The sequence below is a fragment of the Canis lupus genome, chromosome 28 (assembly GCF_003254725.2).
Source record: "Canis lupus dingo isolate Sandy chromosome 28, ASM325472v2, whole genome shotgun sequence".
NCBI classification, from domain to species: domain Eukaryota; kingdom Metazoa; phylum Chordata; class Mammalia; order Carnivora; family Canidae; genus Canis; species Canis lupus.
Genome location: NC_064270.1, coordinates 27,321,021 through 27,343,345, shown reverse-complemented (window position 1 = coordinate 27,343,345; position 22,325 = coordinate 27,321,021). Strand labels below are relative to the sequence as shown.

The window sequence follows — 22,325 nt, the reverse complement described above, 5'->3', positions numbered from 1 at the left end:
TGTTTGACCTGCATTGCAGTATGATGGTTTTCCCTATCAGCTCTCGCTTTCTCCTCTTTTATTCTTCACAGACATTTCCCTGAAAACATTTTTTGCATGTCTGATCCCATCTTAGGTTCTGCTTCTCAGAAGACCCCACTGACACAGGCATAGAAACAGACAAGGACAAGCAGTTGAGAGAGAAAAGTCCAAGCTAGCACTAGAGACAATGTTTAGCCACCCCTGACTAAAGTCTCATCTGTACTTTAGAGCAGAGAAGTTGGCAGTAAACCTTACGTGAAACCTACACTAGGCCTGAATATGATTCACTACTTAGAGTGTGTATGTGTGTGATACGTGTGTGTGCATGTGTGCCAAAGTGAACTGTTTGTTGGGTATAAATTTATGTAATTCATACCATAAAGTGGATTCCCTTTTCAGCTAATTTTTTTTTTTTTTTGCTGTTGTCTTTGCATCTTAAGCTGAAAAGAATAATTTTGAATCTTTTGAGGAGGGATACATAAGTTAGTTTGGATTCAAATGATATCTAAAAAGTAGAGGTAAGAAATCGTTATCTTAACAGTTAGAGTCAGAATTCCTCTTAGGGCAGGACTGCCTTTATTTAGGAGAACATTCTATGGGGATCCACTTTGACTGGAGGGGACAAGGCACCCAAAGTGTGGTCTCTAATCCTAGAAAACCATAGCATAGCTAAGTCTCTCTACACAAGGAAGGCTCAGGAGTTTGGGAGTGGGGTAAAAATCAAAGAGATGTCTAAAGAAGTTGAGAGGACATTTTTAGGCAGCAGGACAGATGGGGAGCCTGCAGAAAAGTGACCGGCGGGGTTTCCAGGGGCAAGTTGCTTGTGTTGCTTCAAAAGTTACACCCCTCCATCTCCACAAACCTTCTAGGACTTATCACCACGTAAGTGACTTGTTTAAATTAGGAGACAGGAAAATTGAGGTGAGAGCAGATATCCCTAGGAGATGAGGGCCCTGGGGGCACAATGGGTCAAATGTGCAATTGCCATGAAGTCAGAAACTGGGAATTCTCAGTGCTCTTGAGTTAGCACTGCTGTCTACAGTGGTTCAAGTTGGGTCTGCCCCAGGGTTAGGAAATAAATTTTTATTTGGGTGACTACACCTATTCAGGAAATACCAGCTAATTTACTCACCATGCAGCACCCTCCCATAGTCTGTCTCCTTTTAGGCAAACATTCACCCTATTATCTGCAATGAGTATCCCTATAAACCCTTATCATAGTACCATATGTTAGTCTTGAGGTGTTTTGGGAGTTCAAGGCCTTGCTCACAGCTATGTAGATAGTAGACAAAAACTTGTTAATTTTTTACTTGCTATCACTTGAGAGGTCCCCTTTGTATATTTCTCCCACCCTCTCTTTGATTATAACGTGGGTGTGTGTGCACATGTGCACATACATGTATTTGTGCACAAGAGTCCCGGGGCATTTGGGAAAAGAAGAAATGCCTTTGCAGAGTCTTGAACCTCAGCAGCTGTTACACAACACAGTGATGAATCCTAGCATCCTGGAGCAGGAATGGTGAGGCTGGCCGAAGGCCACTGAAGGGTCCAGTCGACCAAGAGGGACACATAAAAAATTTTACATCGTGATGCCCTTGGGAAAACCTAGATCCGCTAAGAAATAGTGTGTGACCTGGGGCAAGTTGTGACCACTCTGTGCTGCAGCTGCTTCCCCTGAAAATGGGGATAAGAGCACCGACTTTATAGTGTATTGTCAGAATTAACTGAGTAATACGCATAAAGCGCTTAGAATAATGCAGGGCACACTGTAAGCAGAATGCATATGTTAGGGAAAAACAAAAACAATACAGAGGGGGCAGTCAGTTGCTTTCTGAAAGACCCTTTCAGAGCAGGATGAACCATAGAGTTGATGCAATCAGCTTTTAACATCCAACCATGAAAAAAAGAAAGAAAGTCCTCAAGAAATAGGTTAAACATCACAGACTCAAAGTGAATCATTTATACATGGACTGGTTCATCCTTTCAATGGATATCAAACTCCCACCTAAAGGGCCTCTAGAAATAGAAATATTTCCTAAAAATTTACTGAGATCAGAAATAGGTAAATGAGTTAAGAAAACAACTTCCCTGAAACAATTAAAGCAATTTGCAAACTGCTTCATTATGATGAAAATGGATATCCTTCCTAACAAAAAGTTTTTGACAGATGTATTTTTAAAGATTAAATTCTTTTAAAACCCTTTGTTCCGTCTTGTTACTGGAGTCAATTTGCAGGCAATCTTTTTATTCATTTATTTTATTATTCACTATTCATCATTATTAGTGTGTTATAGAAAAGTTCCAAGAGGAATTCATAGTAATTATAATTAAAAACATTTATTAAACACTCAACATGTATTAAGCATTGTATAATCTCTTTACAGGGAAATTCGGGGCTTAAAATTATTTCATGCATACACTGATGACACCAAAGTTTACATGTGTAACCCAGACCTCTACCTTCAACTCAGTGTTTGTGTATTTAAGTTCTCGCTTATATGGCAATTGGATGTCTGATGAGCATCTCAAAGTTGATGACTAAATCTGACCTCCCTCCTGGAAACTGTTCCGCCCAATGTAGTCCTCATTTCAGCCAATGGTGTTTCCATCTTTCTAATTGCTCCAGCCAAAGCCCCAGGAGTCCTCCCTTCCATTCGAATTTTCATTCCTCCTCCACATACAGTATCCACGTGTGTTGCAGGAGTATGCCCTGACTGGGTTATGCCAATGGGCACATTCCATTTCTCAGGCCACAGGCCAATCAGAGTAAATCTCAGGGATTTCATTTGGGAAGACAGGGAGGAAGATGTACTTTTTGTCTCTTACTGAATGTGAAAGAGAAGGTCTGTATGGTCTTAATTATGGTAAAATAACTGGGAGAGGAGCCAGCCTTGGTATAAAACCGTTAGACACCATAGACAAGAGAGCATGGGAACAGGAGAAAAATGGCTCTGAAGAGGTCATTAAGTTGTTGGCTCAACAAAACCTGAAGCTTCCCCATCTCTGGGCTTTCCAATCATGTGAGCCAATCCAGTTCCTTCTTTAAGCCTGTTTGAATTAGAGCTTTGAGTTCATGCAAGTGGAAGTATCCTGATGAGTATGGATTAATGATTCTCAAAACAAGTTTACCTGTGTTGATCAACTTGTGGATACTTTGGTGAAGCACAGAATGAAAAGCATTTTCACATCTCTGTGGCTTTGTTCGCTCTTTCTGGAGTGCCCTACCGCCTCCATTTGCCATGTCCTCTTGGCAAATCCTCACAAACCTTTCAAAACCTAGCACAGGTGGCTCTTTCTCTTTTAAGATATTAGTGATTGGACATGTAATTTTAAATGTAATTGGACATGTAATTTTAATGTAATTGGACAGTAATTTTAAATACCAGACTCTAGCAGATTGTAGAGTCATCTCTACCATCTCTACCATGATGGTAGAGTCATGGTAGATGGTCATTAGCATCCCACTACATGCCAGGCATTTGCCAGCCACATACAACATGTAAGCCCCTTAAGGAGAGATATGCAGACAAGTAAATAGGCAATTACAGATTTAGAGAAATAAGTGCTGAGATGGGGTAAGTTCTGGGTGCAGCAGTAATGTAGTAGGGGAGCCTCTCATCCAGTCTTAGGGGGTGTGGAAATGGAAGTGAAGGAAGTCTTCCTGGAAGAAATGATGTCTACACACAGATTTAAGAAGCAAAAGGAGTTCAATAGGCAAGAAGACAGGAGAAAGGACCTCCCTAGGGAGAGGAAGAGTTTGTGTAAAGGTCTAGCAGCATCTGAGATTAGGGAAGCTTTGAGGACAGTGCTGGAATGTTTATTTCTAGAAGAAATGTGGTGAGAGATGATGCTAGAGTCCTCAGTTCAAATTTAGGCAAGAGGGTCTCATAAGGCTCACTGAGGGATGTGGATTCTTACCTGGGGACCATTGGGAGGATCTTTGATTTGTGCTTTAGAAAAATTAAAAAGGCTGCGGAAAGGAGCGGGGCCTGGGGCCACCCCACTGTGAGCAGAAAGACTGGTCAAGAAGCATTGGATCTGCTCAGTCCTTGTCTCTTTATGCGTCATCTTTCCTGAGACGTCTGATTAGAAGCAGACACAGAATGTAAAGACGATGGGAAAGTGGCAACGGTTGCTACTCGCCATGTGTTCACCCCAGGAGGGGGTCATCTTAAGGAAGTCTGCCTTAAGTGATCAGAATGACACCAGTAATCTTAGCCATGGGCTTGATGTCAGTGCCAAGTAAACAATATTCCCAAGCTCAAATGCCCTGGAACGTGTAGCAGACTTCAATAGTCATTTGTGGTTCTTTGGATCAACTCCAAATTTTGGATTTTAATCACATTATCCAAAAGTTACATGGGGAAAAAAAGACATGACAACAAAGAAATGATTGCTTCATCATGAGATTTTATTAGTAGTAAGATATGCGGTGGTCACAGGTCTGTGACTCTTAACATGGGGTAAGAGTAAGTAAAATATCTTCCCTCACGGTTTCTTTACTACAGAAGTTGAATCTGCAGAGAGAAAACAACAGAAAAATCAGCATTTCTTGGTGCACAGCTTGTGCACTGAGCATAAAGACAGCTTCTCTTCTCCCCGGTCTGAGTGAAAACCGTTCCCTGTGCCTGAGACCAGACATTGGCCAAGGGAAGACAGACCTCTTCTGTATAAAGGACTGAATTCTCTTTTCCAATGTTCTTTCATAGCTGTGCAATAGCAGAGAGAGGAAGCATCACTAGATGCCCCTAAGGACAGGGAGCGTTCATTTGTCATATCCTGAAACACCTACTAAGCCCTGGGCACATTGTTAATCAGTGCATGATAAGAAATCAGCCAGGGATTTCAGAAATCCGAGGGAAATTTCTGAGGTCCTGGTGTTACATTCACTAGGCATTCTTATTTAATTCAATAATTGAGTTGAAATGACTAGCATTACTCATTAAGATTGAACAAAAACTTAGTTTGCTTGGGAGCTAATTTTCTTTAATAACATATATGAACTTATGTAAAGTGCCTGGGACATAAAAGGTGCTCAGAAGGTGCTCTTGTCTTCTCATTTTCATTTCCCTCTCTGTGGTCTGATAGCTGGCACACTCACAAATAGAAAATTAAAGGTTAAACACTAATACTAATAAAGGACACAAGAAATGAAGGGCACACACGATCTATATATGAATAAAGTTGAACTGAATTTTTTTTCGTGGTAGTTAAGAACTTGCTGGAGTCAAATTTGCTGCCTACAAATTATGGTACTGAGGCTTCATTTAAATGTCTTTAATGGAGATAAGAATAGTACCCCCATTCCATCACCACCATCAGTAGAGTAAGCATAGTCATTACCCCAATATACTCTCCTGTTTCTTCATAATCTCTAATCTCTAATCCTTCTTGTCCCCTCCATCCACCCTCCCCACCATACAACCCATGACTTGCTGTCAGACACGTAACACAAAGCACAGTTACCAAACAAACTCACTCTTTTCACCTTAGTGACATGAAGCCAGATTCTCAACTTAACACTTAACTTGCATCAAATGACACATGCTCATCGACAAATCTCTCAAAGTTATTCCCTGAAAGTTCTACTCTTTTTTTTCCTAAAGAAACAGAAGGTAGTAGGGAAGCAAATGTGGCCATGGCTTTGGAGAACTATCGTCAGAGGTTTAACCTAACGTAGACTTCCAGTGGGAGTAGCAAAGGTGACTCGTTCTCTTTGGATTTTTGGAATTTTATTTGGGGTCTTTGGATTTTTATTACTTACATTTTCCCATCATTTCTTTCCACTGTGATCTTGGATGCTCCCACTCTGGGTAGAGTTGGGTTGATCACATTGTTGTACCAAACAAATTTAACCTTCTGCACATCTCCAACTTCCACATCAGAGTCAAATTCATTGGAATGAGTGCTCTCTGGTTGGAGAGTGCCCCTTGAGAATTGAGAAGTTAATGAAAACATACATGAAGATACAAAAATATACATATAAATCTGTACATATACGTTTCTAAAACCAGGTTATGATGCATCTCTAGTAGGATGATTGACAGTACACTTGCCACTCTCATGTATTAAATAAATGCAGACATGCATGCAACTCAGTGACAGGTCATTTGCCAACATTAAGTTGTATTACCTTAAAGTCATCCTTACTATAATAAAACTTAATACGTTTTAGACACAAACCTCCCACAATTTAATAAATGGTGACATCATCGTATCATCTTTTCCTAGTTGTTTTGTGGACAGAATAATTATTTACTGATTATAAATCAGATGCCAGGGATCAAAGCAAACATCAGTGGTTTTCTCGGGAAATAGCAGAGAAAAAACTCAGAAACAGAATTCTGAAATGTATTAAGGTGCAAGCTAAAAAAAATCTCTTCCTTGGAATGACATGTGGTGGTACTATATTCCCATATAGTTACGGATAAATGCTTATGTGCATCACATGCATTATATGTGCAAGAGATTACAACATTTAAGAAGTGGGTAATATTTTACTCACTTGAAAATTTCATACTGTTTAGAATTTCCTTTATTTCCAAACAGAGAAACTAGCACGTGTCCTGTAACCTTCTTCCCAGACAGTGTGACAGCTACCTTATACCTCCAACCTGCGGGGGAAAATATTTGCAAACTGTCAGCTTATAGAGAAGATATGCTAAAACCAGGCTAATTTGGATGCCACTGCTGCTGATTTTTGAGTAATTTATATATAGTATTGGTTGTTCTTCTAATCAAATAGTGTCCTTCATCTCAATGTTCAGAAGACAGGTGTGGGGCCTCGGGAGGAGCATGGAATCTTTCCAAAGTCAATACATCTCAAGTAATATATGTAAGTCATATATTTTGCTTTCAATTTCTTAACCTAACAATTTATTTTTGAATATTAAAAGAACTTTATCTTAAAAGAAAGTAGGAAAGGGGTGCCTGGTTAGCTCAATCAGTTAAGCTTCCAACTCTTGGTTTTGGCTCAGGTCATGATCTTGTCACAACCATGAGATCAAGCCCTGTGTCTGTCATTGAGCTCAGTGTTGAGTCGGCCTGGGGATTCTCTCTCTCCCTCTTGCTCTGCCCCTCACTGGCTTGTTCTCTCCTCTCTCTCTCTCTCTCAAATAAAATAAATAAAATCTAAAAAAAAGTGGGAAAATGATAGAGTATGACATTTTCATCAATTTATTTTCTTTTTCTTTTTAAGATTTTATTTATGTGAGAGCGAGAAAGAGAAAAGAAGTAGGGGGAGAGGCAGAGGGACTAGCAGACTCCCTGCTGAGTAGGGAGTCCCATGTGGGGCTCAATCCCGAGATCATGACCTGAGCCAAAGGCAGATGCTTAACCAACTGAGCCACCCAGAAACCCCTCAATTTACTATTTTCACAAGTTATCACATTTTAGAGTCTTGTCTTTTTGTCTGAATTGTCTACATTTATTTTTAAAATTCTGTAATTCAGCTTTCCCTTGCCATTGGAAATATATTAATTTATGGCAACCACTTTGTGGTACTAGTCAAGATTTAACTAGCAGTTTATGTCATTTAGAGCTAACCTGGGCCAAATTGAGAAGGGGATAAAACTGGGCTTTAGTTTTTACAATGCAGCCAACCCCCCTGATTCCCATCTAAATAGTTTCCTCCCTCTGTGACTCAGGAAGGAACATGCCTCAACATTGCTGCAATGGTGATCAATTCCTATCACCTCCAATTCCTATCACCCACAGAGTCTACTACCCTAAACAGCTCTTAAATCTCCCTGCCATTCCCACAACCTCTCCCATCTCTCTCCTGGATTACTTTTCTGCTTGTACAAAACCTCAGAATTTTGCTTTAGTGAAACTTCCGACTGAATTGGAAGAATCTGGAGCGGAAGAAGCCTCCCGAATTCAGCACCAGAATTAAATATGAAGAAGTTAATTTTTGTATCATTGTTAGTTCAGGTCTCCAAATTCTGCTCCGTTACCTCAATTAGCCAGAGTTGCATTGAGCACGACAACTTTTGAAAATTTTTCCATGTTGGGAAGGAGTGTTTACAACTTTTGTACAGAGGAGCAATTTCACAGATTTTCACCAAACATGATAATACAGAGCATTATGAATTTAAAGCAACTATAGTAGAGACTCACGGGCAAAATTGCTGGCATCACCAGTGTCTAGATAGAATATCTGGTTCACTTTGTCAGTTTTTCCAGGAAATCTGTCAGCATAATGACCCATCTGTGGGCAGCCTTCGCTTGGGCAGGGGAAGCACTTGTTCTAGGGAAAATTAGCAAATGATGAAATGAGGACACTCTTTCTTTTAATAGTGCGCCATCTTTTTTCCACATGTTGTTGTAGTTGGAATATTCTAAAGCCACTTGTGTCTTGATGGCAAAAGCCAACTTTCATTATGTCTCAGCAAAAATTAAAAATGCATTTCATTAGTTACAATGACAAATGAGAGACTTTACTATTAAATAACACAATACTAACAAAAATATAAAAATCATACAAAAAGGGAACTTAAATATGTATTTATACAGATATTTCAATCTTTTCTCTTTTGCCTCTGTAAGCTGCTCAGACATCCTCCTGCCTACAGGTGGTTAGAATTTATTTTAGAAAGATTGCAAAAGAAAGAGCAGGGAGTGATATGCAAAATAGGACCCTTTAGAAGTCAGGTTTTTCTCACATTTTTTAGCTCCCACTTAGCATATTAAGGTCTGAAGGATTCAGCTCTCAGAATTCTCCCAATGTGAGCAGAAAATGCCCCAGTTGGCCCTTAAGTCTTAGCTGTGAGGTTGGGGTTTGGAGAAGATATATAGAACTTAAGAACATGTCCTCTTTCAGGGCCAGGAGTTATGGGAACAAGAGAGGAAAAGGGAGAAACAGAGTTGGAAAGACATCAAAATTGCTTTTTTAGAGGGGCAATCCTGCTCCATAATGGAGACCAGGGCAGACTCCTGAATCAATGAACTAGATGAGGACTGAGCCGAGTCTCAGAGTCTGCATCCAGCAAAAGCTAAGGAGAGACTGAGCTGGTCTAGGAAGAAATGGCCAGAGCTATACGGGAAAGTTGGCCAAGCCAGAAGAGTAGATGTGCCTAGACATTATATGCAGAAATCAGCCCCATATCTGTCAATAAGCAGGCCCCCAATTCCTTCCCTCTGCCCTACACACTCACTGACCACCACCACCATGATCATCGTGCCCAATACCAGCTTAGACACAAGATGATGGAGTCCCAAGACTGAGAAATATGCAAAACTGAGAACTTTTTCTTAAAAAGTGTCTGAGCATCACCTAAAAGGACTATTTATATTACTGAATCAGACTAAATTTTAACTGAATGAAACTTAAAGTTTCTTTGCTTATTTTCCCCATTACCTAGAGATTGAGGATCCAGGAAAAGATAAAAACAAAGTTAGACCAAAGAAGAAGGATGGTTTTCTTACGTACACAAGCTATACTGTAAATAAACTATGCACTTCCCCCCAAATACATACAGTCAACAGTTGTTGAATGCTCATTATGATATATTAGATTCCGAGCTAAGGTATTAAAACATATCACCTCATTAAATCCTCCCGCCAAACCTATGGAGTCTACCATTAATATTCACATTTAGAAATGAAAAAACTGCCTTAGAGAGGTTGAGCATTTCTCCCAAATCAGTCATTTAATGATGAAATCAGATTTCAGATCTTTTCTCTTCAGCACTAAGTTATACATCCTTGATAATTATGTCTTTACCTGGCATCTTACTTAAAATTTTACTTATTAAATGACACAAGTTATGTATTTTTATTTGAAAAAATTATAGTGAAAGGAAAATCAAGAAAAAATAACAGGCAATAGATATGTTATTTTCAAGATCACATTTGAGGATTCTAACCCAGATACCTAGCAAATACCAAACAAGATGAAAACTCAAAAGCAAGCAAGCAAACAAACAAAAACTTAGCAATTATGAGATTGCACAGAAATATCCACATGCCCATAATGATATAGTTTTGTATGGTCAGTTTTAAGACAAGTTTTCCATATTTATTGGCTTCCTGTAGCCATAGCTCAGATTTCCATAGCCTTTTTTTTTTTTTAGTTATAGTTATTTCTAAAACAAGTTTAAACATTTGCCTGGTACATACTGAAGTGATAGTGAAGAAGGTAGACATGGAACATTTCAGAATACAAGGCCATTTCTCTGAAGTTCTCCAATGCCTCATCACTATTACCATAAATATGTATGTCAACTATACTTCAATTAAAAAAATAAAAATATGTATAATTAAAAGTATAAATAGTGTGGCAATCATGTAGAGGCATTCACTAAATGCATGTCATATACAGTGAACTACACCCGTCATGAGAAGTGATGGTCACAAAATTCTTTAGGTTCAAAGTGGAGTCTACTTACTGCAGTGAAAACATTGTAAGAGGCACAAGGGAATCCAGCAAAGCCGTCAGGGTTGAGGATGCTATCAGAGTAATACTTGTAACTTCTTAAGTGATTACAGGCCACAAAGTCACGAGTCCCTTTGAAATCAGACAGTATACATCAGCAACAGATTTTATTTTTCCAAGTTAATGTTCTGATTAGAACATGGTTGTTGAATAGATTTTTCTAATTAGTGTGAACTCATGGTGGTCACAGAACAAAATCATCTATGAAGCATATTTATGATTTGTGATGCAATTAGAAGTTAAATACTATTTAAGATTTTAATAGTAATTCCATAGATAAATGAAATGGAAAAATAACTTTAAAAGAAGGAGATTGGTCCACATAGGTATAAGTACAAATTAGTAATGAATTCCCTGAATTAGATCCTTAGAAAGTTGGCTATAAATACATTTTCTTCCTATAATCTCCTCATGCCCACTTTCCCCAGTGAAAAGCCTGCATTTTGGGTTAAAAGTCCTTTGTTATAGAAAATGTGAGACCCGTGCCAAAATATTCAGCAAATTTAGCAAAAAAGTGAAACAAATTTTCCCACAAATCTCTTCATGTATGTAATGGTTTTACCTTCCCAGATCCCATCTATGTCAACAATCTGAGAGAGAATATTCTTCTGACATCCAGGCATTTCTTTTCCTCCATTTGGAAAGAAATCTAGGTGGCCTACAGTTTGACTCATTCCAAACCCTGAGAAATATTAAAATATGAGAAAGTTGATGTTAATATATAGACTCAAAACATTCTAAAACACTCTAATATATGGACTCAAAAAACACTCACGCAAGATGAATTGAAGAACTCACCCATGTTGGGGATTATAGGGGCAGCATCTGTGTGAATTACATCCACAAACTGGGCATCGCTGGGGTCCAATCGGACTAATTCGGGTGTGCCCTCAAAGCAAGGTTCAGCTGGATCCAACCCTAAAGTAAATAGGACATGTCATGTTAATATCAGTGTACACCCACATTTACCTTTCTTCATTAATTACCTACCCAAGTGCAAGCATGGTGGGAACCATGACTTATGCCTGGAAAGAGATAAGCTAGTTCTTCCCTACCTTCTCATTTTCTTATACTTTCTGTGTCTAATTTTCTATTTGCATTACAATGAGTTTTTCTCGAACCATGGAATCTGGCTCTACTTATGAATGCTTAGTCACTGGGACAATCTGGGTTACTAGCAGCAGTTACAAGGAAAGAGACAGATTCTGGGAGACTCCTAAAAGCTGTTCAGGATAAAAGAGTTCCTTCCCATTCCCCTGTAAAATCCTATGAGGGCAAGAACTTTGATTGTCATGGTCGCCAGGACCATCGCTTCACAGAGAGTACCTGGCTGAGCAGGCTTTTGTTTTTTTTTTTTTTTTTTTTTTTTTTTGAGCAGGCTTTTGTAAACATCCACAAATAATGAGAAAGAATGTTCTCTCCAGCAAATTAATGATAGACATCCAGATGTCCCCAGCAATCCAAATGTGACCAGTTTATCCAAAGTATCAACACAAAAATCAGAAGGTCGGAGACAGAGTGGGAAGACGGAAGAGGAAAGTGGTTGCTCCCTGAGATGATCACCTCTCAAACCCAGGATAGCAAAGCCTACAAGGTTGCTTTAGGGCCTGAGTATACAACATGTGAGCCCATTGACCAAATGCAACCAGTCTGGGATTTGTGAAATGGTATTTTTTATCTAACTAGCAGCATGCAGAATCGGTCAGCCCAGCTAAATCATGTGTCCCCTGCAATTTCTGACTTGTGGTGGATAAGGATTGGGCTAATTATCAATTACTATCAAAATAGATTATAATTAATTATATATTTTTGAGCTCTTTGAGTTTAATTCTATTTATTATCTCTTCTGTTATTTATGCTATTTATTCTATTTTTTAAACAGATTTTATTTATTTATTCTTGAGAGACACACAGAGAGAGGCAGAGACATAGGCAGAGGGAGAAGCAGGCTCCCTGCAGGGAGCCCGATTGGGACTCGATCCTGGGATTCCAGGATCATGTCCTGAGCCAGAGGCAGACACTCAACCACTGAGCCACCCAGGCGTCCCTATTCTATTTATTCTATTCATGAAACTTATCCTTTGTGAATTCCTGACAATAGGAAAATAGTGTAAATAAGACCCCCCAATGCTGTCAATTCAAATTTTAGTCACATGCAGTATTTATGTGTGTGTGTGTATATATATATATATATATATACACACACATATATATTAGGGCTCTGTAGGCCAAAGATCAATATTTTAAAAGTTCACAAAGCCTCAGAACACACTGTTTTCTGATCATGTGGCCCAATCCAGAAAATGCCAAATTTCCAAACTTCTAGATTGCATAGGCTACATTTAGCCCCAATGTTTCCGTTTTTACTGTTTTGACCAACCTGTGATTCGTCCTGCAGTGCCATTGAGCCTCCTTCCTGCCTCCCCAGCTGCGTGGGCTCCCAGGCTGTGGCCAATGATGTGGACGTCGGAAGGCGAGTACCCAAATGCTGACTGTTGGAAAGAAAACTTCTTCAGAATGTTTTCTAATATCGCAAATTTCAGGATGGCCACAGAAGGAGATGTTCACAAAACTTGAGTTTTAGGAAGACATGCTGCCCTTTCAAGGCAACTAATTTTCATGACATTTTTTCAGGTATTATAGAAAATGGCAGTGGTCAAATGCTTAAGCTGATGGAGGTCAGACTCTCTTTTGTTGTTTTATACATAGAAGAACCCTTGCCGGGGATGAGGAATTACTATCCAGAGGTGGTGAAGCAAGTATACGGGGTTAGCAGATAAAAATGAAAGCCATTACTTAAACACATTCCAGTTTAACATTATTTTAAGGTTTTAGTTACCAAATCAGGTTAGCTTGTTGTCATTGTGCTTCTATTAAAAAAATAAAAAACAAAAACAAGGCAATTTCGTCTTGAAGTTGACATTACCAGACCAACTTGGTTTTATAGATGGTAAAATTAAAAGGAATACTGATGGAATTCAGTGGAAACAACCTACCTGTTTGATTGAGTAACATTACCTAAAAAAAACTAGTTTATTGGCTTTAATAGGCATATTGATGAAGCTCAAATCTAGATTGATTGAATGGCTAATGGGATGATTTTGCTTTTTTCTTTTCAACCACAGGGAAAGTCAAATCTCAGTAGAGGGATGTCTTCAGCAATTGTCATCCCTACAGTACTTTGTTCTTTTTTGAAGAGACTCCAGAGAGCAATGTGCATGGGCTTTTATAGAACCTGGAGATAGTTACCTGAAGAACTTCAACAAAATATGCCACTTCTGCCCCCACGATCCGGATGTTCTGCGAGGCCTGAGTGTAACCAGTTCGGGAGCCACTCTTCCAGTCCACACAGATGCAGTTCACACTTTCCACTACAAACATTTTCTGATGCAAAAGACACAATAAATAGGTCAATAATTCTGGATCTTTATCAATTAGATTTAACACATTTGAGAATGAAGGTAAATTCCCTCTGTGACCTTTACAATATCAAGCTTGTTTTAACCCCAAAATAATGAACAAAACTGTTATGGATATGAAATCCCTTTTAAAGTTTAAAACTGGCTCCAAGTTGAATGTTTGGCCATAACAGGAACTGGATTCTTGGAATCTCTACTGTAATAGAGGCGTAGACATTTGTTGCAGAAAAAAGTGTATAAAATGTGGTACAGTGGATTGTCTCATTAGAGCATCATAAATGTCATAAGCCTACATTTTCCCTTACTAGAATGCACCCCAGGATATTGCCTGTTTTGCTTACTGCTGTATCCTCAGTGCCTCAGTGCTGTATACTTAGGCTTTGTTAGGATTCTTTCAAAGAGATATACTGAAGGTAAATGAGCAAGCTTTATAACTCCACCTTTTTTCCAAAAGGACTTTCAGAAGAATGAACCAATCTTACAAATCATCTCCAATTCTTTTATTTAGCATATAGAAGTCTCCAAGAGGGAAAATGATGTGCTAATGTCATGGTTAGTTAATGATAGAGTAAGAACTGCAGTCTAGGACCTTTAACCTTCTAGGTCAATCCATTCGTTTCTCCATCATAAAGCAACCATGTTGTCAAAGTCAAATCATGCAAGAAAAATAAATCTGCTTTGGTGATTTCAGAAATAAGTTGTGTACACATATCTAAAAATTTACATTCCCTTTGAACTAAGAATCACCTAGCCTTTTTCTTTTACTGTTGTATGAAAATCTATTACCACCCTCTCCCCAATAATCATCAGCTTAAATTATTTTAGAAAACAAGTTAGGGTTTTACTGATTACTCTTAAACTTGGGAAGTGGCGTCTGCTTATTTTGACTGTCTTCAGGATCAGTGGATAGTCTCTAGGTTTGATTCAATTTAGCCTTTGGCTTGAGTCATAGACAGATCTGAATTTAAAGTGTGTAAGAGGATCTTTGTGAATCAAGGATAAAGTTCCTCAAGCACTAGCAATTGCTAGGAAAAATTGTTCTATTTGATTTTCTGTCTTTTAATTCTCCATTATCATGGGGCATGTAGCCAAATGCAAATTAAAGAAAATTGGATCCTGTGGTTGAAACACCAGAAGCTGAAAATGAAAACCAACAGTTTTCCTAGATATTGCTACAATAGGAGATCAAAGAGTAGCAAGTGAAAGTCAAAGGAAAACAATTAGTTTGGGCAAAATAAGTTATCTTAGTTCTTCACATCGAAATGAAATCCTACTGAAAAAATTTTAAGTCATTAAAAATACAGTTAATATTGCATCAATAAGGCAATATTTGTTGCTAAAATTTTGAAATATCTCAGTAGTTATTGAATAACCACTACTTAGAGCCACCAAATGCTTGCCAACCTTGCTGCCCTGACTGTTCCAGGATTCCTCCACCCCCTACTACCTCTTGTACCTCCCTTCAAAACCCCAGGCCCAGCAGAGTCAGGTGATCCTCCAGTGTCATGATGGCTGGCATTTGTCTTGACTGGTTGGGGCCTGTGCCTTTCCCATTCCTAATCATCACTCTGGAAACAACCTTCCCTTAATTGATTACCTTGTCTCACCTTGCACATGTTGGCCAACCAGCTTTCTTCTCCCTTGTCTATGAATCCATGAATAATAAAGCGGGTTTTTCTATCTGTTTTGAAACTGGAGCTTGTGATAATTGATGGATCTGCAGTAAGTTCCTATTTGGGGAAGAAAAGTGTTTAATGTCAAGTTTCTTATGGTGTGCAACAGAACCATTTGTACCTGGAGGGAGATGGTGGGTAGGAGAAGACCATCAAGACTTGAGATCCTTGTGAATAAGGATCCTATTATAGGGAAGCTATTTGCAATCATCAAGTTCCAGACATCATAACATTTCTGCAGTTGCCCCACTCAGGATAACTGTCTGCTATAATGTTGATGCAGGGGTCTTGTCTTCACATAACGGAAGGCTTTGTGTGTGTAGTAATACTTTTATCAGACAAAATAGACTTTAAAACAAAGGCTATAATAAGAAAGAAAGAAGGACTTTACATAAAGATAAAGAGACTTATCCAATAAGATACAACACTTGTAAATATTTATGTACTCAATATAGAAGCATCTAATTATATAAAGCAAATATTAATAGATGCAAAAGGAGAAATTGACAGTAATACAATAATAGCAGGGAACTTGAACACCCAATTTGCATCCAATGGATAGCTCTCCCAACAGAAAATCAATAAGGAATGAGTGATCTTAAAAGACACATTACAACAGATGGATTTAACATATATTTACAGGACATTCTATCCCAGAAAAGCAGAATACACATCCTTCTCAAATGCACGTGGACTCTTTCAAGAATGAGTTACAGGCTAGGCCACAAAACAAGCCTTGATAAATTTAAGAAGATTGAATTCATATCAAGCATATTTTCTGACCATACTGATATGAAACTAGAAATCAATTACAAGAAGAAAAGTGTTAAAAACACCAACATGTGGAGACTAAATTCTGTGCTACTAAACAACTGATGGGTCAAGGAAGAAATCAAAGATACAGTTAAAAAATTATCTTGAGACAAGTAAAAAGGTAAAGCCAATGTTCAAAAATATATGGGACACAGCAAAAACAGTTCTAAGAGGGAAGTTTTCAGTGATACAGGGCCACATCAAGAGATAAGAAAAAGCTCAAATAAATAATCTAACTTTATGCCTAAAGGAACTAGAAAATGAAGAACAAAGTTAGTAAAGGAAGGAAATAATCAGAGTGAAAATAAATGTAACAGAGACCTAAAAAACAATAGAAAAGATCAGTAAAACTAAGCTATTTCTTTGAAAGATAACTAAAATTGATGAACCTTTAGCCAGACTAAGAAAAAAAAAAGAGAAGGCCAATAAATAAAACCAGAAATGAAAAGGAATTACAACTGAAACCACAAAAATACAAAGGATCATAGGAGACTACTACTAACTGTTATATGCCAACAAACCAGACAACCCAGAAAAAAAAATGAACAAATTCCTAGAAACATAAAATCTTTCAGGACCAAATCAGGAAGAAATATAAAATCTGAACACACTGATTACTAGTAAGAAAATCGAATCAGTAATTAAATTCCCAAAAAACAAAAGTCCAGAACCAGACAGCTTCATAGGTGAAGTCTACCAAATATTTAAAGAAGGTAATACCTATCTTTTTCAAACTATTCTAAAAAATTGAAGAGGAAAGAATGCTTCTAAACTCATTATACAAGGTTTGCATTATTCTAATACCAAAACAGAAACACGCCACGAGAAAATTATAAGCCAATATTCCTGATAAACATTGATGTAAAAATATTCAACAAAATATTAGCAAACAAAATTCAACAATATGTTAAAAGGATCTTGTACCACAATTGAGTGAGATTTATTCCAGGCATGAAAGGATAGTTTAATAGCCTCATCTCAATCAATGAGGCATATCATACCACATTTAGCAAAACAAATAATGGATGGATCGATACATACAGAAAAAGCAGTTGATAACATACAACATCCATTTATGATAAAACCTCAATAAACTGGGCATAGAGGAGATGTGCCTCAACATAATAAAAGGCATATATGATAAACTCACAGTTAACATCATACTCAACAATGAAAAGCTGAAGGTTTTTGTTTTTCTAAGATCAGGAACAAAACAAGGATGCTCACTCTTGCCACTTGTATTCAACATAGTATTGTAAGTCCTAGCCACAGTAATTAGGCAAGAAAAAGAAATAAAAGTCATCTAAATTGGAAAAGAAGAAGTAAACTGTCACTATTTGTAGATGACAGAATATTATATGTCGAAAACCCTAAAGTCCCCACCAAAAAAACTACTAGAACTAAAATTGAATTTAGTAAGTTGCAGGATACAAAATCAATATATAGAAATCTTTTGCAGGGACACCAGGATGGCTCACCAGTTGAGCGTCTGCCTTTGGCTCAGGTCATGGTCCCGGGATCCAGGATCAAGTCCTGCATCTGGCTCTCTGTGAGGAGCCTGCTTCTCTCTCTGCCTGTATCTCTGTATCTCAGTCTGTGTCTCTCATGAATAAATAAATAAAACAGAGAGAGAGATGCAGAGACACAGGCAGAGAGAGAAGCAGCCTCCCTGCAAGGAGCCTGATGTGGGACTTGATCCCAGGATTGTAGGATCACACTCTGAACTGAAGGCTGATGCCAAACTATTGAGCCACTGAGGCATCCCCATCTATTGCATTTCCATACACTAATAATGAACTATTAGAAAGAGACATCTCAATCTCATTTATAATTGCATCAAAAAGAATAAAATACCTAAGAATAAATTTAACCAAGGAAGTGAAAGACCTATCTTCTGAAAACTATGACACTGATGAAGAAAATCGAAGGCAACACAAATAAATGAAAAGACTACCATGCTCATTTATTAGAAGAATTAATATTGTTAAAATGTTCATGCAACCCAAAGCAATATCCAAATTCAATGTGCAATCCCTATAAAAACATCAGTGACACTTTTCATAGAATAGAACAATAATTCTAAATTTGTATGGAACCACAAAAGACCCTGAGTAGCCAAAGCAAATCTTGAGAAAGAAGAACAAAGCTGTAAGTATCATGCTTTTGATTTCAAACTACATTACAAAGCTATAGTAGTCAAAGCAATACGGCCCTGATACTACTACAAAAACACAGATCAATGGAACAGAATAGAAAGTCCAGAAATAAACCCACATTTTAGGGTTAATTAAACTATAACAAAGGAGGCAAGAATATAGAGTGGGGCAAAGACACACTCTTTAATAAATGGTGTTGGACTGCCACATGCAAAAGAATGAAACTGGAACACTCTCTTATACCATATACAGAAATACACTCAAAACATATTAAAGACAAAATGTAAGATATGAAACCATAGACCCCTTAGAAGAAAACATAGGCTGTAAGTTTTTCCATATAGTCTTAGCAATATTTTTTATCTGTCTCCTCATGCAAGAACAATAAGAGCAAAACGTTTTAAAAAAATGGGACTAGAGAAGACTAAAAAGTCTTTGTAAGCAAAGGAAACCATTGACAAAATGAAAAGGCAATCTACACACTGGGAAAAGATATTTGCCAATGATATATTGGATTAGGGCTTAACATCCAAAGTATATAAGAACACATACAACTCAATATCAAAAAACAGATTAATTAATAGGCAGAGGATCTGAATAGACATTTCTCCAAAGAAGACAAACAGATGACAAAAGGCACAGGAAAAGATGCTCAACACCACTCATCACCAGGGAAATGCAAATCAAAACCATAATGAGCTATCCCCTCACACCTGTCAGAATGGCTGTTATCAAAAAGACAAGAATTAACAAGTGTTGAGCACATGGAGAAAGAGGAACCCTCATGCACTGTTGGTAGGAATGTAAATCGGTGCAGTCACAAATAAAAAACAGAATGGAGGTTCCTCAGAAAATAAAAATAGAACTACCATATGATCCAGCAATTCCACCTCTAGGTTTTTATCTAAAAAAATGAAAACATTAATTTGAACAGACATTTGTACCCCTATGTTCATTGCAGTATTATTTACAATAGCCAAGATATGGAAGCAACCTGAATGTCCATTGATAGATGAACTGGATAAAGACAAAGAAGTATATATAGGAATATTTCTCAGCCATAAAAAAGAATGAAAGCTTGCCATTCCTGGCAACATGGAAGGACCTAGAAGGTCTTATGCTAAGTGAAATAAGTCAGATAGGACAGATACCATATATTACTTACATGTGAATCTAAAACACAAAACAAATGAATAAACAAAACTCATAGATACAGAAGGCAAACTGAAATGATAGCCAGAGGGGATGGAGGTGGGGGGGGGGTGTTTGAAATTGATGAAGGGGATTAAGAGATACAATCTTCTAGTTATATAATAAATAAGACAAGAGGATGCATGGCATAGGGAATATTGTTAATATTACAACAACTTTGTATGGTGACATGGTAACTAGACTTGTTGTGGGGATCATTTCATAAATTTATATATTGAATCACTATGTTGTACACCTGAAACCTGTAATGCCATAATGTATATCAATTATTCTTTAATAGAAAATAAAGTGAATCTAAATTAAAACAGAAAGAGAATAATATCAAGTTAATGGACCTTTTATAAACAAGTTAAATAAAATAATACTTAACCTCATTGCCCCAAAAGTTTACAAAGATGCAAATTCCACTAATTTGTTCACGTTAGAAAACTTAAAAGTTTAGTGTTCTTATTACAAAAAAATGGATAGGACTTAGTTCTGAAAACATTGAGTTCTCTTACTTGAAAGTTATCTGGGTTCTCGTTAGTGTATAGGAGTAAGCGGGTATTGACATCTTTTGGAGCCCAGGGCAATATTTTGAGGGGTCTCTCCACAATTCCTGCCCATGGGGAGTCATCACTAAAACAGCCAAGTCTTGGGAAGCAGACTTCTTTTCCTGCAAACACCCAGAAGCGTTTCAAGGATGTTAGTTTAATCAGGATGCTCTTTTTAATAGTCTTTCTGACAAAATATGAGTTAAATTACATCTTGTGGGATATTTGCTTTCTCCGCATCCCCAGACATCTTTCTATCAATGTACTCACAAAACAGCTTCAGTGTCCCAGCTAAAAATAGGCTTCTGCTCCTCATTTTTACAATGTATGACCACCTCACTCCCCTCATCTCTGTCCGGTCCGATGTTGGGACCCAGTTTAGCTCCTCAATGTGAATATCTTCCTTGGGCCAATGGTGCCCAAGCAAAGAGCAGCCTTGTGTCCCCAGGTGTTGTTAGAAAGAGGTGAAGATTTCAATTCATTGCAGTCATCTTGTGTGTTGGTTAAGTTTCATGCAAATGCCAAAACTTTATACCTTTACCTTGCTGAGTATTTAGGTCTCTAACCTATGTTTGAGGAGCATCTGGATTCCCATGATGAAGAAGCTGCTCATGAATAATCAAACAGAAAATCCATGGTTTGACACAACCCTACACTTGAATGTTAACCCATAAAAGAACAACACAAAGGAAGGGAGGTCCAAGAGGATAAAGTCTGTATTAACAGTAGGAGTAGGAGTAGGAGTAGTAGCTGTTGTGTGTGTGGGATTCTCAAAAAGTTACGATGTGCCAGGGGCCAGGCAAATGATTTACAGGACTTGTTTCATATAAGTCTCACAGTTGTCCTACGTTGGAGGTGGTAATTATGTCCATTTCACAGGTGAAGATAGTGAAGCACAGAGAGGCTAAGAATTTGGCTCAGATGTGGCCAGTGGGACCAAGTTTCAAATCCCACACTTAACTCCAAACCAGGGTTGCTAGATTAATAAAAATCAAAGTCAAAAGTGAGTTTCAGATAAATAATGAATACTTTTTAGTATAATATTGTCACATACTCATTGTTTATCTGAAATATTTGTTGTTTATCTGAAATTCTAATTTAACTGAGTATCTTAGATTTTATCTGCAACCCTACTCCAATTGCCCCTGCTTTCCATCATGCATCCTTTTTGCTCTTCTCCTGATTCCATAGTGGCTAGAATTCAGCCATCATAGAATTTCTTGAAAGCAGGAAATCTCTTCCAGCACTACACGAGTATCTTTTCTTACCTACTACTGCTCCCAGCAGCAGTGATAGTGTCCAGATTAGCAGCATCTAAATAAAGTTAAAAATATGATTGAGCCAGACTAAATAGGTTTTTAAAAGATTGGCATAATTCAAGTTCAGTTAGAACTCTGGGGGATAATTGGTAAATTCTCATCAGTTAGGTTTGGAAAACATGTTCCTGACTCACCGTGGCAGTTCCGTTGGGTTCCACGCACAACCAGATAGCACCTGAAAGTTCCTTTTATAAGCAAACCTTATCTCTTTGAGAAGTTCCGTGGAAAAGTGGCATGAAAAGAGAGGAAGTTCCAAGTGTGTGTTTCTAATTTTAATCATAAATAAACCAAGACTGATAGCCTAGGTCAAGTTTTCCACAGTACTTGTGGGAAGATGAGAAAAGGGTTCATACAGATTGTTCTCTTTCAATGAGGTTACATAATGCCCAGAATCACCATAATTTCATTGTAGTGAAGGATTCTGGTCTGCCTCTTTTTAGTTTACAATTCTCTGTGCTGCTTTGTGGATACATGTAAAACTAAGTTGTTTTCACAGATTTGATAGCAGCAGGCTTGAAAACAAATACTAAAAGCTTACCAGCTCAAGTAGTTTTTGTATAACCTTGCCTTACCCTCAAAAGCATGAAATTACAAGCAATGCTTCAAGAGGGTTCATTCCTTTTAGGAAAGCAGTTGATATTTTATTTTGATAGTCTATAGAACTAGTTTATTTCTCAACAATAAGACAAAGAAAAGAATAAATGAACTGACAAAAGGAGCTGGGGGTGCTTCAAGGAGCAAAGA

At 37.8% G+C, this 22,325-nt stretch overlaps 1 protein-coding gene across 1 annotated transcript; it reads right to left on the bottom strand.

The window, feature by feature from the left end:
- Positions 1–4,411: 4,411 nt before the first annotated feature.
- Positions 4,412–21,824, bottom strand: LOC112672384 (pancreatic lipase). Its single transcript, XM_025467344.3, has 13 exons — positions 21,716–21,824; positions 21,531–21,576; positions 20,230–20,384; positions 15,483–15,605; positions 13,706–13,840; positions 12,837–12,948; positions 11,255–11,374; positions 11,019–11,138; positions 10,410–10,528; positions 8,140–8,269; positions 6,527–6,635; positions 5,786–5,950; positions 4,412–4,538 (listed from the first exon to the last, which is right to left on the bottom strand). Exons 2-13 carry the CDS (start codon positions 21,574–21,576, stop codon positions 4,475–4,477), a joined length of 1,398 nt encoding a protein of 465 aa, XP_025323129.3. The 5' UTR covers positions 21,716–21,824; the 3' UTR covers positions 4,412–4,474.
- Positions 21,825–22,325: the final 501 nt, after the last annotated feature.